This window comes from Pithys albifrons, chromosome 1, assembly GCF_047495875.1.
Source record: "Pithys albifrons albifrons isolate INPA30051 chromosome 1, PitAlb_v1, whole genome shotgun sequence".
NCBI lineage: Eukaryota > Metazoa > Chordata > Aves > Passeriformes > Thamnophilidae > Pithys > Pithys albifrons.
This window is the reverse complement of record NC_092458.1, coordinates 52,410,214-52,430,031: the sequence shown is the minus strand read 5'-3', so window position 1 is coordinate 52,430,031 and position 19,818 is coordinate 52,410,214. Positions and strand designations below refer to the sequence as shown.

At 36.0% G+C, this 19,818-nt stretch overlaps 1 protein-coding gene across 2 annotated transcripts in view; it reads right to left on the bottom strand.

The window, feature by feature from the left end:
• Nucleotides 1-735: 735 nt before the first annotated feature.
• The window catches only part of DIAPH3 (diaphanous related formin 3), a 214,861-nt gene continuing 195,778 nt past the window's right edge, over nucleotides 736-19,818 (bottom strand). For both annotated transcript variants that reach the window (XM_071570608.1, XM_071570618.1), the window contains one exon: nucleotides 736-2,214. In XM_071570608.1, coding sequence (XP_071426709.1) covers nucleotides 1,958-2,214 — 257 coding nt within the window. In that variant the 3' untranslated portion in view covers nucleotides 736-1,957. The remainder of the gene's footprint in view (nucleotides 2,215-19,818) is intronic.

The window sequence follows — 19,818 nt, the reverse complement described above, 5'->3', positions numbered from 1 at the left end:
GATATTAGGCTGCTCATAGCATTTTGTTCATTGAAAAAATCAGTAGATAGTTTCGTAACTTTTCTTTGCTTGATCAACACAGTATCCTGAACTGCCAGCTTTCTCTTGTGGACTATCATCCACTAATTAAAAAAAACTAAGTTTAGTGTTCGTGAAGAAGAATTTGTACTTCCACCTACACTTGGTAGGTCATCCTCCTAATATTGCAGAGATGGTTCTTTACTCCCAGCCCTTTTATTTTAGCACATCCTCAGCAACTGAAGAGAATCAGTGAATGGTTTACTTGTCGTTCCCTTGAACATGTGTTTTCTTTGTGTTTGAAACATCTTTTTATTTAGTCAATCATATTGCACTTTGAACACAGTACTTTTTACTGCACTCTGTAAACAGGGGTAGTAAGTCTGAACAGTGGAGGGGCAGCAGACTGCAGTGGAGCAAGCATTAATTGCTGTATTTCTAGTTAGCCACTAAAAATACATTTCAAGTTACCAAAGGTGTCTCTCTAAGACAGCTGTGCCCACTGTTTGCTTGCAAAGGGAGCTGAAGAAATGACTGTCTGACAGACCTTCTCTGTATCTTTCCCTGAGTTCTGTTAATACCTTTTTTTTCAGCTAAGGTGGGAAATGTAATTAGTGTATAATGACAGTTACAACAGCCTCAGAAACATGAGATTGATTCCCACGGTGGCTGAGAAGCCCTCCATGCACTATGTATAAACAGGCCCAGTTTTCGAGTTCTAATTAACTTTATTAATGTTTAGTGCAGGAAGTACAAAGGCAACTTAAACAAGGATATAAAAAGCACTGGAGCATTGAAACACTGGTTTCATGTAACTGACTCTTATTGAAAGACATATTTTTCAGCATTTTGTAAAGAAAAATAGAGTAATTTAAAAGAAAGATATTAGATACTTAATACAATCTTATAATAAGGAAGCTTTAAATAATGGAGCAAAGATACTAATAGCTTCCTACTTGGTAACACAGGTAGCAACTCTTTATGATGTGCAATTAATAAATATGATAGCGGACATGCAGCAACGTACAATGACAGTGGGATAAAAGAGATGCAATTACATGCACAACTCCTATTGTGCCAGAAAATAAGACTTAACGGGCTACTGGAAAATGAGTTTGTGAAAAACCAATTGAAAAAATCTTTTCCATTACAAGTTCTTTTTATAGAAACATACCAACTCTCATGTGAAAAGATAAAATATTACACTTTTAAATAACTGTGAAGACATTTTTCCCAACTACAGACACAATTGCAAAACCTTGCAATCACAGCAATTGTATATATTATTTTGGATATAATAATCATAACCAAAGTTAACAGCAGTGATATATTAATCACACATAAAATATATTATTTGCATAGATTTTTTTGTTTACTGATTACTATTCGGTAAATATATATATAATTCAGCAAGCTTTGGTGCTCATTGATGCAAACTGGAATATGGTTGATTTATATGATACATTTTTTGCTATTACTGTAATTGTAAAGGATACTATAATAATACATTTTAGGTGCTAAAACCTCTTAAACATAGTAATTTTAGTAGAAAATATAAGAATACCTTTTCTGTCATTTACTGACCCTATTCCCAGGCATGATGATTTAACAACATTTAAAAGATATTTTGAGAAGAACTCAGGTGGGCAGCAGTCTCTCCACTAAAAGGATTGTGCCTTGGAATAATTTCTTCTGCAATTTTCTTCTGATACTTTTCATATGCTTATTAGGTAAAAACAAATAGTAAAAAACATCTTGCAGTTATGCAAAACTATAGTATTGTTTTGTACAGTCTTGGAAACAGTTTAGAAGTAGATGATTCATGCACAGAGAACTTAGGAACTCAGAAGTATGCAATATCAATAATAGAAAAGTACTGTATCTTTAAAGATGTAGGCTATTATTTTTAAGCTTTTATTTAATCTTTTAGATAATTATTCTATAGTGCTCGCAATCTTGCCAAGAGAGCTTCTACTTCTGGAATAGCTTCTCCCTTAGAAGGAGTCCCAATACGATCAGTTTTCTTTTCTTTGCTGCCTTCTCCATGACTGGCTTCCTTTCTCCCAAGAGACTTGTTCCATGCCTTGGAATTTGTTTCCACATCATATGTAACTTCTTTGGTGACTGGGCTTCTTGTCAAGTTTAAACTGATATTGTGGTGTGAACATGGCTTCTCTAGTTGTTCTTTCTGGTTCTCTGCAGAAGATAAACAAACCTTGTTTCACTATTAAAATACTGTTTCAATATTTTGTAATATAAAAAGACCTCTTGATCAGATAAATTTTACATGCAGATGACGAACTGGAAAGAGTAATGATTGCCAAGGAGGCAAGACAAAATATATTATCACTTCAAAAGCAGTGGACTCAGTCCACTGGAAGTGATACAGGCTTTACATGACTTCATTAGATTAGCATCCATATTTCTTACAGGTATCACAGACAGAGCCTGACAGGATTCTCCTTTCTTACTGAAGTCAAAGAGAAAACAGAGCACCTAGCACCTCTCAGTGTCTTCCAAGGTTTGATCTGCTTAATTACATTTCCTATATATATTTTTAATTGGTCAAATCCTAAAATGTGTTAAAAATCTATTCCAATTTGATTATCCACTGTAATAACTTTCCTTTGTGAACTTGTAGACAGCTAAGTAAATTCAAGGAATTGCATAATTCACTACTTTTTGCTAAACATCACTGGCATTGACTGTCACACAAAGTTGCACTCAGTTAATATCCAGGCAGGAGTTTTGCAGGTTTGGCATGTATTAAGAGACAGATTTCATTTTTGTCATTCCCCACCTCCACTTCCAAATCAAGTGACTGTTCTCCAAACCAGCATATGAGTGGTGCCTCTCATAGATCTCAAACCTTTTAAAAACAGGCCTACTCAATATTCATGTAACCTTGAGCAAGGCTTGAAAATGCCTTCAACACACTTGACATGACATTTAAAGTTTTTTGGTTATTCACTGAAAGATGTTCCATCATCCCAATAGTAATGACTTTGGAACACAGGCAGTCACTCATGACAGTGTGTTTTATGTGAGTGCTGAAAATTCCTACCGAAAACAGCTTGTACATTAAAAGGCAGCTGCTGAAGATATTTACTGCACTGTCATTCCCTGACCAGGGGCTCTCAGTGATGGATGAGGATTTTACACACTTTCTTGGACAATCTCAGCAAATTTCGTAAGTACGATCACCTTTTGGAAAGTGAAGGAAAATAAATCTGTCTTTTCTATCATCTTCTAAATCAGATAAACAATTCCTAATTAAAATTTCATACAGCAAATTTTGTACTTAGCTGAAAAATGTTTTTGTGGGTTTTTTTGGTTTTTTTTTACACTATGGAAAATAAATTGACCTTGAATATGCAGCAGCCCACATTTCAGACAAAAAGAAATAAGGCACTGAAAGTAAGCTTCTCAAATGTACCAACAACTAAACTTCTTTGCAGTTTAGCAGTCTTAACCCCAGAATACTCACACAGGAAGATTAATTAGGTGTGGTGAACTGGACCAAATAACAGAGGTGGGGAACACTAATGAAATGAGTCTCCAAAGTAAAACCCAGCAGTAAAATTCCCCAGTTTCTCACAGTGTATAAGGGGCAGAGTAAGGTGCCAGAGTAAGATTTACAACAACAAAAGTCTAAGCAGGGAACTGCTGCAAATTAGCTATTAAGAAGTAGTAGCTGTTGAGATCTATCCAAACTCATACCATTTGAAACTCAGGAACTGATTGAGATTTGCACTTCAGTGTGTTCCATAAATTGCTACCTATAATCTGGAATTGTTGCATGGGAATAGGACAAAGTAAAGCTGAGGACAGCTGTGCCTTCCCCCTCGCCCCTTAAAACAACTGCAATCATGTTGATATTTTTGACTTTCTAGACATAGACTAAGGAGTGGAGCATTCAACTTGAATGGCCAGTGTCTGTCCCTTTTGTCTGAGGGGTCCTACAACAGCAGAAATGGCATTAGAAAAGTGCCCGAAACACTGCTTAGGTTATGTGAGTAGCCCTTGCTTCATCTCCCTTTCAGGGATGATGTAACACATCACTACAAAAATCACAGTTCTTAGTATGTGACATACTACACTAGTGATTTGCAGCACTTCCTAAATAAAGAAAACACTTTGGTTTCAGCCATGCTACAAATAACACTGAGCAGCTAGTATCAATTTAAAAAAATAGTACTTGCATACACATATTTATCTAACTCCAGTAGTATCATCTCAAAGTTGCTATTTTGGCTGCTTCCTAAATCACGTAGCATCTTCATTGCGTATGTTCCTTCACTCAAGGAGGAAATTCGTCACATAGCATAGCTATGCCTAAGTGCGAGTGCAATATTAGCATATGTGTAGGTAGGCAGTTACCTGCTTAGTAAATTGGCTGTTGCTAATTTCATTCAGAAACTCTGAACTTTGCTAGGCCTGGCTCAGAAAACATACATATTTAGCCCCAGCCCTAGACTTCCCTTTAGTAAATATGCACCTAAAGAATTAACTGCTGTAATATTTGAGGTATTTGTGCTGCTGATGGTATTCATCAGAGTGAAAGATCACTACCCTTTAACTCAAAATGTAAAATTAGTCAGGTACTAGCAAGGTAAAAAGCCTCACTAATTCCTCAGTTTTTTATTTTAATCCAGCAGGAATTAATTGTGCTAACACCAAGCTCTTAAACACCTTGTATTGCTTCACACACCAATTCAAAACTTACATGCATTGGTGATTTGATACATCTGTTTCGTTGTCCTGACTTGGCACTGTTACCATACCTCCCTCAAATCCTATGTTACAGTGGCAAAACCAAAGAAGTGCATTTTCAGCCTGTACCTGTTGAGGTTGTTGATTTAAAAAAGCCAATGCACCTCCTAGGTGAATTTAGAACTACATAGCTGCGAGCTGCTGCAGGTTAGCATGTAACTTTAATCCCAACAGTGGAAAAGCTGGACTTCTTTAGTACAGTATGATAAAGGTTTTAAAGCATATAGTTATTTCCTTTGAAGAAAAGCCCAAAGTCAAGATTAACTAACAAAATAAGCACAAAATAAACAGCCATTAATATAGTGCTATTAGGCATTAAAACGTTTGAATCATCAGAGTAATGAAGTTTTCAAATTCACACATATAGAACTGAGAGCAAGAAACCATAAGCAGGAATTTGATCTGTTTCTGAAGACAGCATTTGATATGGCTGCCTAAACAGCAAGGAGATGGCTTAGCAACATTGGCCACCTATGTTTCTAGAACAAGGGAACACACAGAAAATCCACAAAGATATTAACAGACTTATTCTAAACTGCTTTGAACCATTACATCATAGACATACATAAATTTGTTTTGTGCTTGTGACAGGAAACTATACTTGAAACAAATTGCAGAATAAAAGAAAATTATTTACACACATACATTGGTTCAAAATACACAATTAAAGTATTGAATATAAATAAAGTTACAGAAGGTTAAATGAAAACTACTCATGGAAAGGCACTTCTGCATAAATTCTTTTTAAGAAGAAAGCTTACATTTCTGGAGATGCACTATTTGTCCACCTACTGCAGCAAGCTGTACCTTCCGGCAGTAGCAAGACAAAAAGAAATTAGATATTAAAAATCACTGGATAAAGACAACTTATTAATTTGCTTTATATACTGGAAGTAGTTGGACAGCTTTCTACTATCTGGTCACTTCTAACAATTGAAATTTGTCATTTGTTATAACAATCACTATCAAGATGAAAAAAAAAAGGCAAAAACTTTGAAATCATGATTAAGTTTTTTAAATGCTGGGATGATAAGACATTTACCTATAATAGTTTTGACTTAACTGCTACTGAATGCTTTCAGGCACAGATTAGACAGTGATCACCATGTATATTACTAAAGTCTCAATATTCAGATTTCAGGATATTTAAATGATTTTTTTCCCCTTGTTTCACAACAAACTCTTGTGGGTCCTCCAGCCCAATTAAAATTCAGTTTTTGCAGGTATTAATTTCTTCAACATTGCTGTTAATAAAAAAAAAATTTCAAAACCATATTCACATAATCTAGAGCCCTTTAGTTACTATCATCTAGATACAAGGCTTTTAACAGCAATGCTCAGAAAATTCAGTTGACAGAAAATTATGCTTAACATAGCTTTCCATAGTTTAAACAGTGCGGTAACATAGAATAACATATAAGGTTATGCTTATAACATATTAAAGGCTACGTATTTCATATTCAGAAAAATGAAATTGTGTATCGGCATGTAAACAAAAAAAGGGAGACCTGCCTGCTGTGAACTGGAGGAAGCAAAATACGATCATTTGGAGATTTTTGAATCCTGCATAATAGTGTTATATATTATTTTTAATAGAGAACAAAAATGATTGCAAGAGACTCGCTAAAGTCGAGACAGATTTTTTAAAACAAGTAATAAATATTTAAAATTAAAAAGGACTTTGAAAAGCTTTATTTTATCACATAGTTTCTCATAAAAGTCTTGATACTAAGAACGTATTTCATTTTTATGTAAATACTTGTATGTTGATTGAAAAATAAAGTTTCAAATACAATAAGGAGAACTGCATTGCGTGGCATTATATGCTTGTATTACTGTCATACATCTCAATATAGGGCATAACAAAATTGTAACATAAGAAAGAACAATTGCAGTTACAACCTCATTACATCTCTTAAAAAGTTAACAGGAAAAATCGCTCAAAAACCCAGTGGAATGTTCTTGATCTCTCTGACTTATGCTCCACATGCTACATCATATTCCTGAAGCTGTGTGTATGCCAAGATTTATAAAGCCCAGGTATACCAACATTACCAGCAATGCAAATTATTTTTATATTTTAAGTCATGACTGGCCAGTCCTAGATGATACATTGAAGTCATGCTCCCACATCAAATGGCTTTGTCTTGGAAAAAGTAAAAGCCCTAGCCATAACTCCTATTATGGTTCTCCAGTGTGGTGCCACAGTTTGCCTCTGGTTCCCGGTCCTTGATGCATGGAACTAAAACTCAAGGAAAAGCTACACCATATGCTGATGCTGTGCTCGTGTATTTTCCCAGCAAAACATCAAGGGAAAAGAGCATGCATTTTTGACAGCAGTGTCGATTCTGGATGCAGCTGTAGAGCACTCCTACAAGCTGGAATGCTTGCAGCAGTCCAGCCTCTGTCTGGAAGTTCTGTCCATTTTCCACACACTACACCAACCACACATGCATGTCCCAGTACGACCTAAACAAGTGAAGTGCGTTTCAACATCGGTTACATAACATGGACCTCAGTGTACATCCCCATAAGCTCCATCTAAATAAACAGAAGCCCTTGAGAAGTCAGTCTGGAGATGTTTATAAAGGATTTCCTTTCTGATACCAAAGTATAAAACAACCCTGTTTGTTGAAGATATGAGGAAAACAGTTTCTAAGCATAAACTACTTTTTTGATATAAACCGAGTAATACTGTCTTATGTTTCAAATGGTAGATTTTCTTAGATAGACCTGATTTTGAAAGCTGAGTATGACCACTGCTGGCAAACACTCTGAGGACCTCTGTATTTAAGTTTACTCTAAAGTAAATAGCTGTATTGGGTGTAGGTACCAGGGAGCTGCAGGAGTGGCCTCAGTGAGAAGAAACTACTGTTGCCCTAAGTGGACACAGCTGGTTCCAGGTGGCTCCAACAGACTCACCGACAGGGCATGGCTGAGCCTGTCACTCCTTTGTGTCATGAACTGTCTCAATGACAGGGTCTGAAGTGACAATAAAGGGATAGGACAGGGGTCTAGAGTGAAGCCAAGCCTGAGAAACCAGGAAGACTTAATTTTGATTATTCCTTTTTTGTTGTTGTTGTTATTGTTTCCCAATACCCAAATCAGTAGTGAGTATATAAACTGGCAATTAATTAATCTTCCCCATGTTGAGACTGTTTTGCCTGACAGCAACTGCTAAATGATATCCCTCTCTTTATCTTCACCCATGAGCTTTCCTGCTTCCTATTCCCCTTCCCAATCCACCCCACTAAAGTGGGGACCAAATGAGCAACTGGGTGCGAGTTTAGCTGCCACCCAAGACTAACTCAACACAACAACTTAGAGATGAGATGACTCCATCTGTCTTTTAGCATTTTCCCTTTCAAATAGTCCATTAAAACCCTCCACCAATACTGAAAAATATAATTTTGAACTTTCACATTCCAAACTTTTGACTTTTTAGTATCAGAAATGCCAACAAGAAAATAATTAATTCATATTTTGCTCTTGATTATGAAACAAGGGTTTCATTTCCTGCACTGATCCCAATAAGAGCCTAAGACACTGTACAGATGCAAGGCCCAAGTTTGTTCAGGCACCCATCTTTTCTTAATGACATTTCTATAGCCCAAAGTTGGCCTTCTGAAATCCATTCCCAGACCTTGACATTGGTGTTAGAACATTACAAGACTTCACTATATTTCTGAAAGTCTGCCTTACCACCCAGAACCAGAATTTAGCCATAGTGTGAAAGACTGGTATAGCTAGAAGGTCCATCCCTATCACATAACATCACTCATAAAAAATGGAATAGTAGCTCCTTTCTGGATAGTATAATGGAAAATACTTTAAATACTTTTTATTGGTTTCATAGCTTTCTGACAATTTCTCTGTTTGACAAGGGTAGGATTGAAGAATGTCCCTGGTTAAAGCACTGCTGTGTGTTGTTACAACTTACTTAGATTAAACCTGCAGCTCCAGCCCTAAGACCTAAAGGTCCGGGAGTTGTACCTGAAAGATCTTTGCTTGATAAGTAATTTCTTACACCTTAGTATTTCATGTTAAATGCTCACAGTTTTACTAATCTTAAGCAGACAATAAGTAAAAAAAGTGTTATTGATATTTGGAACTTTTTTTTAATATGCACATCTCTTTAATAGTTGTTGCTGTTCTTGAGTGTTGGATTAAAAAGGTGTGAAACACAAGGAATAAACACTATCAGTAAGCTCAATTTAGATGAGACAAAGTTTTCAGAAACTGAATATAGGGGTGTTATGTTAATTTCAAAGGGAAGAAGAGTACGTCAGCACTAAGTGCAGCTAATTTAGAGGACTTATAGAAACTAAATAAAAAAAATCAATTACAAACTGCAAATAAACTAATATTTTATGAGAGAAACTATGCTGGACCAGCTCCCTTTCACTTGACCCTAGAAGCAAAGCCTTTAAAAATTCTTTTAATCCCTTCTCAAAGACTACTTTAAGTTCCTGCTGATCACTCCTTTCAAACTTTTACCTATCTGTTTCAAAAGGATTTTGCATTTGGACTGAGTTGGGACCAATTTCTCTGTTTAAACTAATATAGTATCACCTGTGATAAGGCAGTGACATTTTTACAAGAAATGCAACTTTACCTTACTGGCATTTTAATGAAAGTCTTGAGTGCCTCTCAAGATGATAGGAGAACAAGAGTGTGGATCAAGCTGCTGACAGAAATCACCCAAGGTTTTTATGTATATGAAAGAAGAAACCTTTGAAAGTGTCTGATGAATATTTCAGACTTGGGAGTTTGGTATCCTTCCTACTTCACCCTGAATTACAGTGGATCTTCTATGTCTTTTCATGCATTTTTCCCCAAATGAAGTCTCATTTGGGAATGTCTAGGAAACTGCAAAATGGAAACTTCCAAAATAGGCGTCTACTTTGTGGTCATTATTGATTTTTAGAGTGCATGATTATAATCATTCATCAAACATTAAATTCTAAGTCTCCTTATTTCAAAATGGATGTCATATGGCATAACTTTAGTATTAATAGTTCATAAATTAATATTCTTAGTTATGTCAGGAAGAAGTGGGTAAAAAGGTAAATATTGATCTACATCAATACCCAGCGGAAGTCTTCAGGCAGTGGGCAGAAACCTTACACAGCCTACGTGTTTATGGGATTTCTCCCAAGGTAAAAATAGGATAAACATCAACTTTTTCTGTTCTTCAAGACAAAAAATAACCAGGAAATGACAAAAATAAAACTGTAAGTTAACATATTTAGGCTATTTAAAACTCCCAAAATGTGATTTATTACCTACTTTTTTTTGTTCACCAGTAGTTTGTAGCTTTCATTCTAAATAATTTTTAGAGTTAATAGCCAAAAATGATGACTGTATAAGTTAGTGCTCTGTGACAAGATACATAGGGATCCATAGTCTAAAGCTACGCTCTGTTCATCTGAGGATAGTTAATGCAGATCCCATATACTAAACCACCACTGATGCCTTTGAGCAGTAGACACATGTAGTCTCCAAACCTGTTTGCATAGCATCTACCTAGAGAGGAATATTGCTTTCAAGGTCCACTTTGATAAAGAACTTCAGGAATATGCATAAAGACTGCTGCCATCAAAGGAAAGCCACTAGCAGTTGCAATGGGGAATGATAAGTAATATGGAAATTACTGAGATGGAAAATCACCACACAGTCTTCTCTTCTTTTACCAACTGTTGTGGAAAAATACAATAAGAAGCCTCCCACCTCTGGAAAATAAACCTCCCAACAAATCCAAACAACAAAGCAAGTCTTAAAGACTTGCATTTATGAGATTCTACTCATTGCAGTTGTAAATAATGTTTTTGCTTTTGTTTAGAATTTACTGTTTAGCATACACATTAGGAAAAAGTAAAAAAGAAAACCCACAAAAACTATGCCCCATCTCTGGAAGTTTTCAAGGCCAGGCTGGATGGGGTTCTGAGAAATCTGTTCTACTGGGTGGTGTCTGTGCCCATGGTTAGCGTTGTTGGAACTAATGACCTTTAATGTTCTCTTGTACCCAAACCATTTTGTAGTTCCAAGTATCTACATCTAGTAATTGCCTTAAAAGTTTAACAATAAGTTATTTCTTATCCGCTGGTCTTGATATCAAATGTTTATAAGCTATTCCCTAAAGATTCCAGTAACTTCTACAAAGCCATACAATTTTTAGTTCTTACTTTGTATCCCAAACTTCCATTCCCAGGTTTATATCAGCAATCAGAGCACTGGCAGGTTGCATTGCTTCAAGTTAGAGTACAAATATTTTGTAAAGTCAGATAAACCAATGGGAAAACTTTCTCTCATCATCTGTTGCTCTTCTCTCCTAAGGAATCAAACTGCTTCTAAGCAACAGGTAGCTCTACAGAGTCCTGGAAATATTTTTGGGAACAGCATAAAGAGGAAAGGCTAGAGCTGAAAGTAAATCAGGTGGGTGTTAGTTTTAATGGTTGAGTAGAAATATAATTTCTGCATGTTCCTGTAACAGGTACAGGACAAATGTCCTGGGGCAGTTCTTGCCCACACAGGTTGCAGTCACAGCTGGCTGTCATTCACTATTATTCAAAAGATCACAAGAATAGCATATGGCTCTCACGGTCCTCTCATTTTAAACTGTTTTTAAAACAAGTCCCTGGAATGAACAGCAACAGAGAGTACTGCATGCTGTTAATGCTATGACAGGGAAGAGTGTAGTGATTTACTAACCTGGAAAAGTATTTATGGAAATTCCAAATTCTAATCTGTGCTTCTTTACAGCATGGGTGCTTCTCAACAGGACATAAGCAGACCTGACTGTGAAGTTTAACTTGTGTAAATTAGCATCCAAGATTGCTTTCATGAATACACTGGATGGAAAAAGGGTGAAGCTGAATCATGTTAGTTCATATAACTTTCATAATATTATTATAGTCTTTTCTTTCCTCTGAGAAAGCTCTGCAGAAAACAGGCAAAAGTATGCTAACCAGGAGACTGAAACTGTATCAGGAAATAGTGTATATTCAAGAAGATCCTTACACAAAACTAAATATTGAGAAACACAGGCAGAGGAAAAGTGATTCATCTTTCCCTTATTCTACAAGATTGAAGATATATTCCTTTGAAAATTCCTCTTCTCTTTATATTATGCTTTAATTATGCCATGTGCTTTCACTTAATTCTTTGGTAGGGACTGTAATTGGGATAAGAGGCGAATTCTGTAAAGTGGGATAGTGTTTCTTTGTCCTCACACAAATGACTCAACTGTGATAACCCTACTCTGGGTTCATACATAACCTGAAGATACTCATCTATGCTGATGGCTACAATTGACTCAACTGTGCTGACATAACAGGCAGCCATAACATCTTAGAAGATGTTAAAGACTCCTGAAATGTCCCCTGATCCAGTATTACGTCATCCAGTGTAAAACTTCCCCCTCAGGGGACATACTGAGGGCATTCCTACCTAGCTTAAGCCTAATAAAAGCCAGTCTTGGGACTTTAACTACATGGGACTTTCCTTACCACCCTGGGCTTCATGGAATTCACTCAACACACTTGGGCTCCTTCCCTCCCCATGGGACTTCCTTACTGGCATGGTCTTCCCTCACAGCACAGACTTCAACTAACACAAGGGTTTCTTTCCCTCACACACACAGGATTCTTCCCTTTTAACATGAGCTCCTTCCCTCACCATATGGACTCCTTTTCTCACTACCACACAGGACTTCCCTTACCACCATGGGCTTTTTCCCTCACCATTCTGGACTTCCCTCCATGGATCCAGACTGCAACCATCACTCTGACACGACTGGAGCTCTCACCACCAAAAAGACCACAACAAGAGTATCAACAGGATGCCATCAGAATCTAAGGAATGGTGACACTTTTTCTGCTTAATCTGTCACTCTCTTTGTCTCCCTTTCTCTCGTTTTCCTATTTCTTTCTATCACTCTCTACCTCACATTTATTGTTAAATAAAAATCCATACTATTGACTTTGGCATATGGTCTTGTTTGCACCTTAATTTGGGTAGAGGCATCTCTCTAACAATTTTAAAGAACCTGATCATAACAGCACCAGATCCAGCCATATATGTATTTGACACCAACAATGGCACTTTGCAAGTGTGACAAATTGCTTTGAAAAGGGATGACGATTTCAACAGACTCTAAAAGAGGAGTTATTTTTTTAAATATGGCTTTTACGGACTCTTCGAAATATCACTGAATTATGACGAGACAAATTCAAAACACATTGTCATGGGTAATTATTTCAGGCATTATGCATTCAAAATACTGTGTTTAACATCATTAATGTATGCATTTTTCATGTGATGAACATATTTACTGCCTTATATGCTGCCAGTTAGACTCTTCGCAGTTACTTTGGTACGTAAAAACTTCAGAAGCCAACTGTAGCATTTTCACCTTTTCCTAATCCATTGCACTCAAGTACTATTTAGTGATAACCAACTAACAGAAGTTAATCTTGCTCTGTAAGAGGGTGTTTTTTCTAAATTTCAAAAAAATCTAAAATACAAAAATGTCTCTCTCACAGAGGAACTTAGAAAATTTTACATAGAAGATGAAAAAATGAGACTGAAAACCTGAACCCTTTACACTTACTGAAAAAACAATGCAGAAGGCAGACACCCCAAGCTACTGAAATAGAGGATTCTTAAACATTGACTTATTTTTCCTTTGTCTGTTCTGACTTATGAAGCAGTCTTGCAAATGTGTTTAGCTCACAAGGTGATATTAAAAACAAATGGTTAGAGATCATCATGGTATATTAATTATGCAAAAGAACCCAACCAGAACTGAATTTAATCAGAAAAAAGAGACTCCGCACTGGAAAAATTGACCTTTTTTTTTTTTTTTTTTGGTGGAGATGGATAAGAAAACATTTATGGTAATGCCAGAGCATCTGCTGATTACAGTCAAAGCTGCAGGATGCCAGTATTAAATCACTGAACCATTCTGACAGCTTCTGGGTTACTTGAATTTCATTCTAATAATAAATTGCTGTGAAATTTACACAAATTGGAAAATTGGCTAGAAAATGTTTAGAAAGAATATAGGTAAGAATAAATAAAGCAGATACCAAATTAATTTGCATCTCAAAAAACAGACGCAAAATAAATGGCACTCAGACATTTCAGAGCTGCATATAATTGGTAGATCTCTAAAAAAGACTATGCACTTAAAGAACAGAATAATTCTATAATTTATTTCCTAATGATTTTGAACTATCACTTTCTTTTGTTTAGAATTATTAGCATGCTTTTTTATTTAACATAAACACGATTAGCCATGTAAAGGTGGCCTGCAACATTCAAAATCAGCTTATAATTCCTGACATCTGAGGATTCCACACAGAACAATATATTTCATTGTAAAGCTTTAATTGATGCATCTATGTGCTGCAGAGGGTGATTACTTGAATAATAACTATGAGAGTGTGATCTGGTTGCTAAGCAAATGTGAGTAAGAGAAAAAGCCCAAGAAACAACGTAACAATGAATCAAGGTGTGATGACAGGATAATTATTCTCTGAACCGTCACGTTGAAGGACTCTCAGAACATTGACCTGCACATGATCACACATCAGAAGATTGCTTGACGGGCAATTAAAATAATAATACAGAAATCCTGTCAGTTACAAGGAGAAAAACATATGTTTAACTTATTTCTCAGTAGCATGCATGGTCAAATGCATTCTCATATTAAATGTAAACACTTGAAATGCAAGATTTCAGAGAACAGCACATTACAGCAAAGACTACTGAAGTTTATCTGAATTAGAATTAATGCTTTTCTTTCTTCATTACACTGGGCATTCAACTAAATATTATTCACATTATGACACACTAAAGCATAAAAACTGTGAAGTGACTTTTTTAAGGAAGTTGTAAAAAATTCAATATAATTATAAATTTAAAATTAAAATATGTTTAAGGTTGTAATGTAAGACGTTCAAAAAGAATTGCTGCAGTGGTGGTTTGACTTTGGGGAACAGTCAAACATTCATCCAGCCTGTTGCTCAATCCTCTTTATTTTATAGGGTGAGGAGGAGAAAATAGAAGGACAGTGAGAACACTCATGCATAGAGATCATCACAGTTTAATACAGCAAAAGCTGTTTGTGCTAACAAAGTAAAATAAGGAGTCCATCAATTTCCTTGGCAGGCAAATGTCCAGCCATCCCCTGAAAAGCAGGGCCTCAGCTGCTTGTGAAGACAAATACCATAGCCACAAATATTCTGAAACCTTTTTCCTCCTTTCGCCGTGGTTTTATTGCTGAGCATGACATCATATGGTTGAGTATTAGTTGGGTCAGTTGTGCTGGTTATCTTCCCTCCCAACCTCTTGTGCATCCTGGGCCTCCTGGCTCTGTGTGTTTTGGGGATGGAGGGAGAGAAAGCCTTGACACTGTGCAAGCACAGCTCAGCAACAGCCAAAACATCGGTATGGTGCCATCAGGACAGTCACTGATACAAACCACAGCAGCCTATGGGCTACCGTGGAGAATGTAAAGGCCAGCCCAGGCACACCCAGTAAAACTGCGGATAGTGTAACAACTCTGTTCTCACTCAGGTGCCATTGAGATTCTGAGTTTGATGGAAGCTGTTCACATGACAGATTTCAGCCTTAAAGGCAGACTTTAACACAATTCCATCTTTATCTCTTTAGGATTTTGTTCAGTTGTTTACTGTATCAGTTTATATTGGCATACACCCCCACTACAAACATAGGCTTTAGCTCCGAGTCCATGGCACATGACCATGTCTGAGCAATGTATTCTATATTTCCTTCTCAAACATGAATGACCAGACACGTTTCACTGCCTTCAAACAAGCCATTGCCAGTCTTGTTCACGGCACAACGTTCTTTACACTCTGTGCTCTTCAGCCTGCTTTTGGAGTGAGCTTTGCCAATTGCGTGGAACCACTGTTGTTTACTACTTTGCAGCTGTACTGACTACAGATGCCAATTTGGCACAGACAAAAAAAAAACCTGTAACACAATCTATTTCCAGAACCAAGTTAGTCCATGTTGGGAATCACCTGACTGCGACTGCTCAAAGGAATAAATTCAGAAATCTCCTCACTTTTCCCCTCCATTATTCCATATGTAACTGAAGTAACTAGAAGACAGCCAGGAGAAGTTCTGTGGATACTCTTCAAAATTTTAAGATCACTCAAAATATATGAAAAGATTTCTTTTGGAACACAAAGTAAGCATGCAGTTTTATGAGGACATAAATTCATTCAGACCGGGATGTCTATAGGTTACTCGCATGTTGTATACTGATACTATCACCACACAGTTCTAATGAAGAAAATTCTTTTTCTCCCACCATATTCTAAAGAGATGCTAAAAACACCTTTTAGGAAACACAATATACATGATTATTATAACAACACTTCTTTCTAGAGGTAATACATTCTGTAAACTCATTGCTAGCTCATCAATTAAATTACTCACTCACACCAAGTATGCTAGAGTTATAATTTCATATCCTTTCTAACACCTTCATTAGTGCTTGTTTCAAGAGTAATGCAACACCTGAATAGCTTTAAACGTTAAGGAGGAAAACAAATACCATTGAAACAACTCCCAGTGTTCAGCAGCTCACTGTGATCTAAGTAAAATTTATTAAAATGCAAATTTCAAGCGTGTTACTAATAATTTCAAAGTAACATCCTATAGAAGAAATCTAATTTTCACTTTTGTGTAATAAAATAATACCACGTACAAGTGGTATTATTATCTAGATTCTCAACATTAGCCAGCAGTGTTAAGAATAACAATTCAGCAGACTCCATTTGTAAAAATTTTACAGCAAAAATGGTAGGCCAGATATTTATGTATTTTTACTTCAGGAACATCTCAACTGAGAAAAGCTATGTTGAAGGGAGTGGGGAAGACAGGATATCCTCTATCTCTAAAAATTCTGCTACGGCATTTGACATTTTATCTGACATCTATTAAAAATGCTTGCTTCTTCTGAACTTACTAACCACACCGATTTTTTCCAAAAGTTAAGCTTAAAATCAGGGCAGTTTCAATAAGCAGAAGCAGATGTATAATTTTATAACTCTGTCGTTACATAATAGTATATGGCTTAAAGCAAAAAGTTTGATTACATTTATGTAGATGCATTTTTCCTTTAAACTAGCTTTTTTTTTTTGTGGTAATGAATACTCTAAAATATTCTCAGTTACATTTAAAACAAGAAACTACAAATTTAACTGGGTTTATCATAACTACAACTATGACATAGATGTAATTTCTTGACTGTGAATACATACCTAATTGCAGTTACATAAACAAAACTGGCTTTTTTCTTCTGTGTTGTATAAAATTATTTGTAACAAGAGCATGCTTATTTCTATAGGTCCTTGTACCTGACCAAAGCTCCTTGATCCCAATGTGAGATTAACTGGACTGAATAAATTTCTGCTATTTGCCTCAGGCTCCCTTCACAGTCAATGAGGAAAAACAAGCACTTCTAAACTGCGCTTCATTTAACGCTAATGTAGATACTTTAAACAGGTAAAGAGAGACTGCACTGCAGACATCTAAAGGCAACTTCTGTATCTGGAAGATTCAGACTTCTGACCGCATAAAAGGGTGGACTTTCTAGTCTGGAAAGAGTCGACTTGATTCCTGAGATCATCCTTTCTCTACGAGGGAGGGGACAGGGCAAAGATTTGGTGATTCTAAGGCGTGATACACCATTGTGAGTATCCATCTCATCACTTATTTAACTCAAGCCATAGAATTTCACAAAGCTTTTCCTGGCTACATAAAGAACATAATTAAAATAAATTATATTCTAATTGTTACAGTGAACAATTTGGATATAAATAGGGAAACTGTTTTGTATGCATTATACCGACATGAACCGTAGATGTGAGTCTCCATCATTAAAGTACGTTGCTCAGCCAATTTTTCCTTTTTAAAAATCCTTATTGTTCACTAACCTTTATCTTAACTTGACATAGATCTTACAGTTGTTTAGGCTCTTCTCTCTTATGAATTTGTGATACCCAAACTTTTGTGTAGCTCTGCAAGTTTCTGACAAGCTTGAAACATATTCTGGATTTAAAATCAGCCTATAAAATAAATGATTCCTACTTCTGAAATGGTATATTCTAGCCTATTCTTCATGTGAAAATCTTTACCACTGCTTCAAACTGAAATTGACTTAGATTTAGTCCTGGCCACACAAAACTTAAACTCCAGTAATGTACACCTAAACTGAAGAAACTCACATACACAGAGAACTAAGTGTTTAAGTTTAGTCTTTAGGGAAGATGCTTTGAATGGCAAGACAACTCTGTCGTTGTTAACATATTAGTTCTGTCTGCATAAATTTTTGTTAAGATAGTTAAGATTAGTGTGCGTAAGAATTAAAGGAAAAGTTATTTGAGTCCCATGAAAATATTTTACGAACTCTTAAAAACAAAAGAAAAAACCAAAACAACAACAACAAAAACCCATAATATTTCTTTCGCAGAGTATGAACCAACTAGAAAAAAAAGGGATAAAAATAGTACGCAGTGATAAAAACTATAACAACACTTACTTTAATTCATACAGCCTCATCACCATTCAAAATAAGCAGAAAACAAAATATTTTCATTGAGTCTTACCATATTTTATGCATCTATTAAAGATTATTTGTCTCTCACTTGTAAACATATTAAATATGATGTTTATTCCATAAAACTAAAGAACTAGTAAAGAAAAGCATTAATATGTTAACATGGGAAAGATGAAAAAAATAATAATAACAATAAGAGCAGCAAGAACAACAACAAGAATACCACCAACACACACAAACCTATTTTTGGTATGAAACAACCACATGCAGTTACTTAGGACTCAGTCTTTTGAAAAGACTATTCATCAGTCTTTTCAGTGTGTTTAACAGACTCTAACAAATATTTCATCATTCATTTAGAAAAAAATTCAAATGATCTATGCCCATCAGAATTAAAATAGAAATGCCATTTTCCTCATCAGATTATGCATAGCTCCATATTCCTTCGTGCATGTAGGAAGGACTGTGATACACAAATATCCAGTTGAAATGTATTTCAAATTTAGGTGACACCTCATTTATAGGAAAATCTATTTGTAGGTGACGAGGTTGCTTTGTACTGTACCAATTACACAAAATACAGAACTTTTGAGAGCAATACAAAGTGTGGGATGTTGTCTATGGTTCCTATGCACCCACTAGTGCTGTATTTCACTATAATGAAATCATTGTAGAGCATGGTAGTCCTGGTGCAGAATCATTATACCTGAATCTGCAGAACAATAATGGCAAAGAGATTGCACTGTCAAGGGACTAGTCAAGGGAAAAAGGCAATCTTCAGAGCACAATTAAAAGCACATACCTTAGGTATCTATTGGCTTCTTTTGATTAGAGAGAGAGGCTAGCTTAGATTAGTTTTAAATAGATAGTGAGGACAATCAAAACAGATCCCATGTAATTAAGCAGAATATATCTACATCTGACCATAAACTTTATTTACCCGCTTTACATGTGTCTAAAACTTCCAGAGAACTACCAGCTTTGAATGGTAATTTTTGACCAGTAGTCTATAAAAACCCTTTTTTTTTCTTCAAAGAGAAGTGGTATAAGTTAGAAATAGAAGTGAGCTGAAGTAGCTAAGTAGAGTATATGAGAGGCAGACACCTGAAGAGTAGCACTATGGACAGCTGGCTGGCTGTAGAGGGTGCACTGACATGACTTCCCAGCTAGAAAGACTGGTAAATCTTGGACTGAGAGTTCTCACCCGCCTTGGGAAGACCATTCTGCTATTTAGAGAACAGTGATTCTTGACTGTTTTAGAGGGGGAAGTGACCATCATTAGGAGGATACTGTACCTCCTTCTTAGTTCAGTAACAGTGGAGCAGTTTCAACTGCAATTCTTTCTTGAGGATTTCATTCTAAAACAGGTACTAATGAGAGGATAGCTTGCACTGTAACCCTGGGACCTTCACCAGTTCTAGTTTCAACCA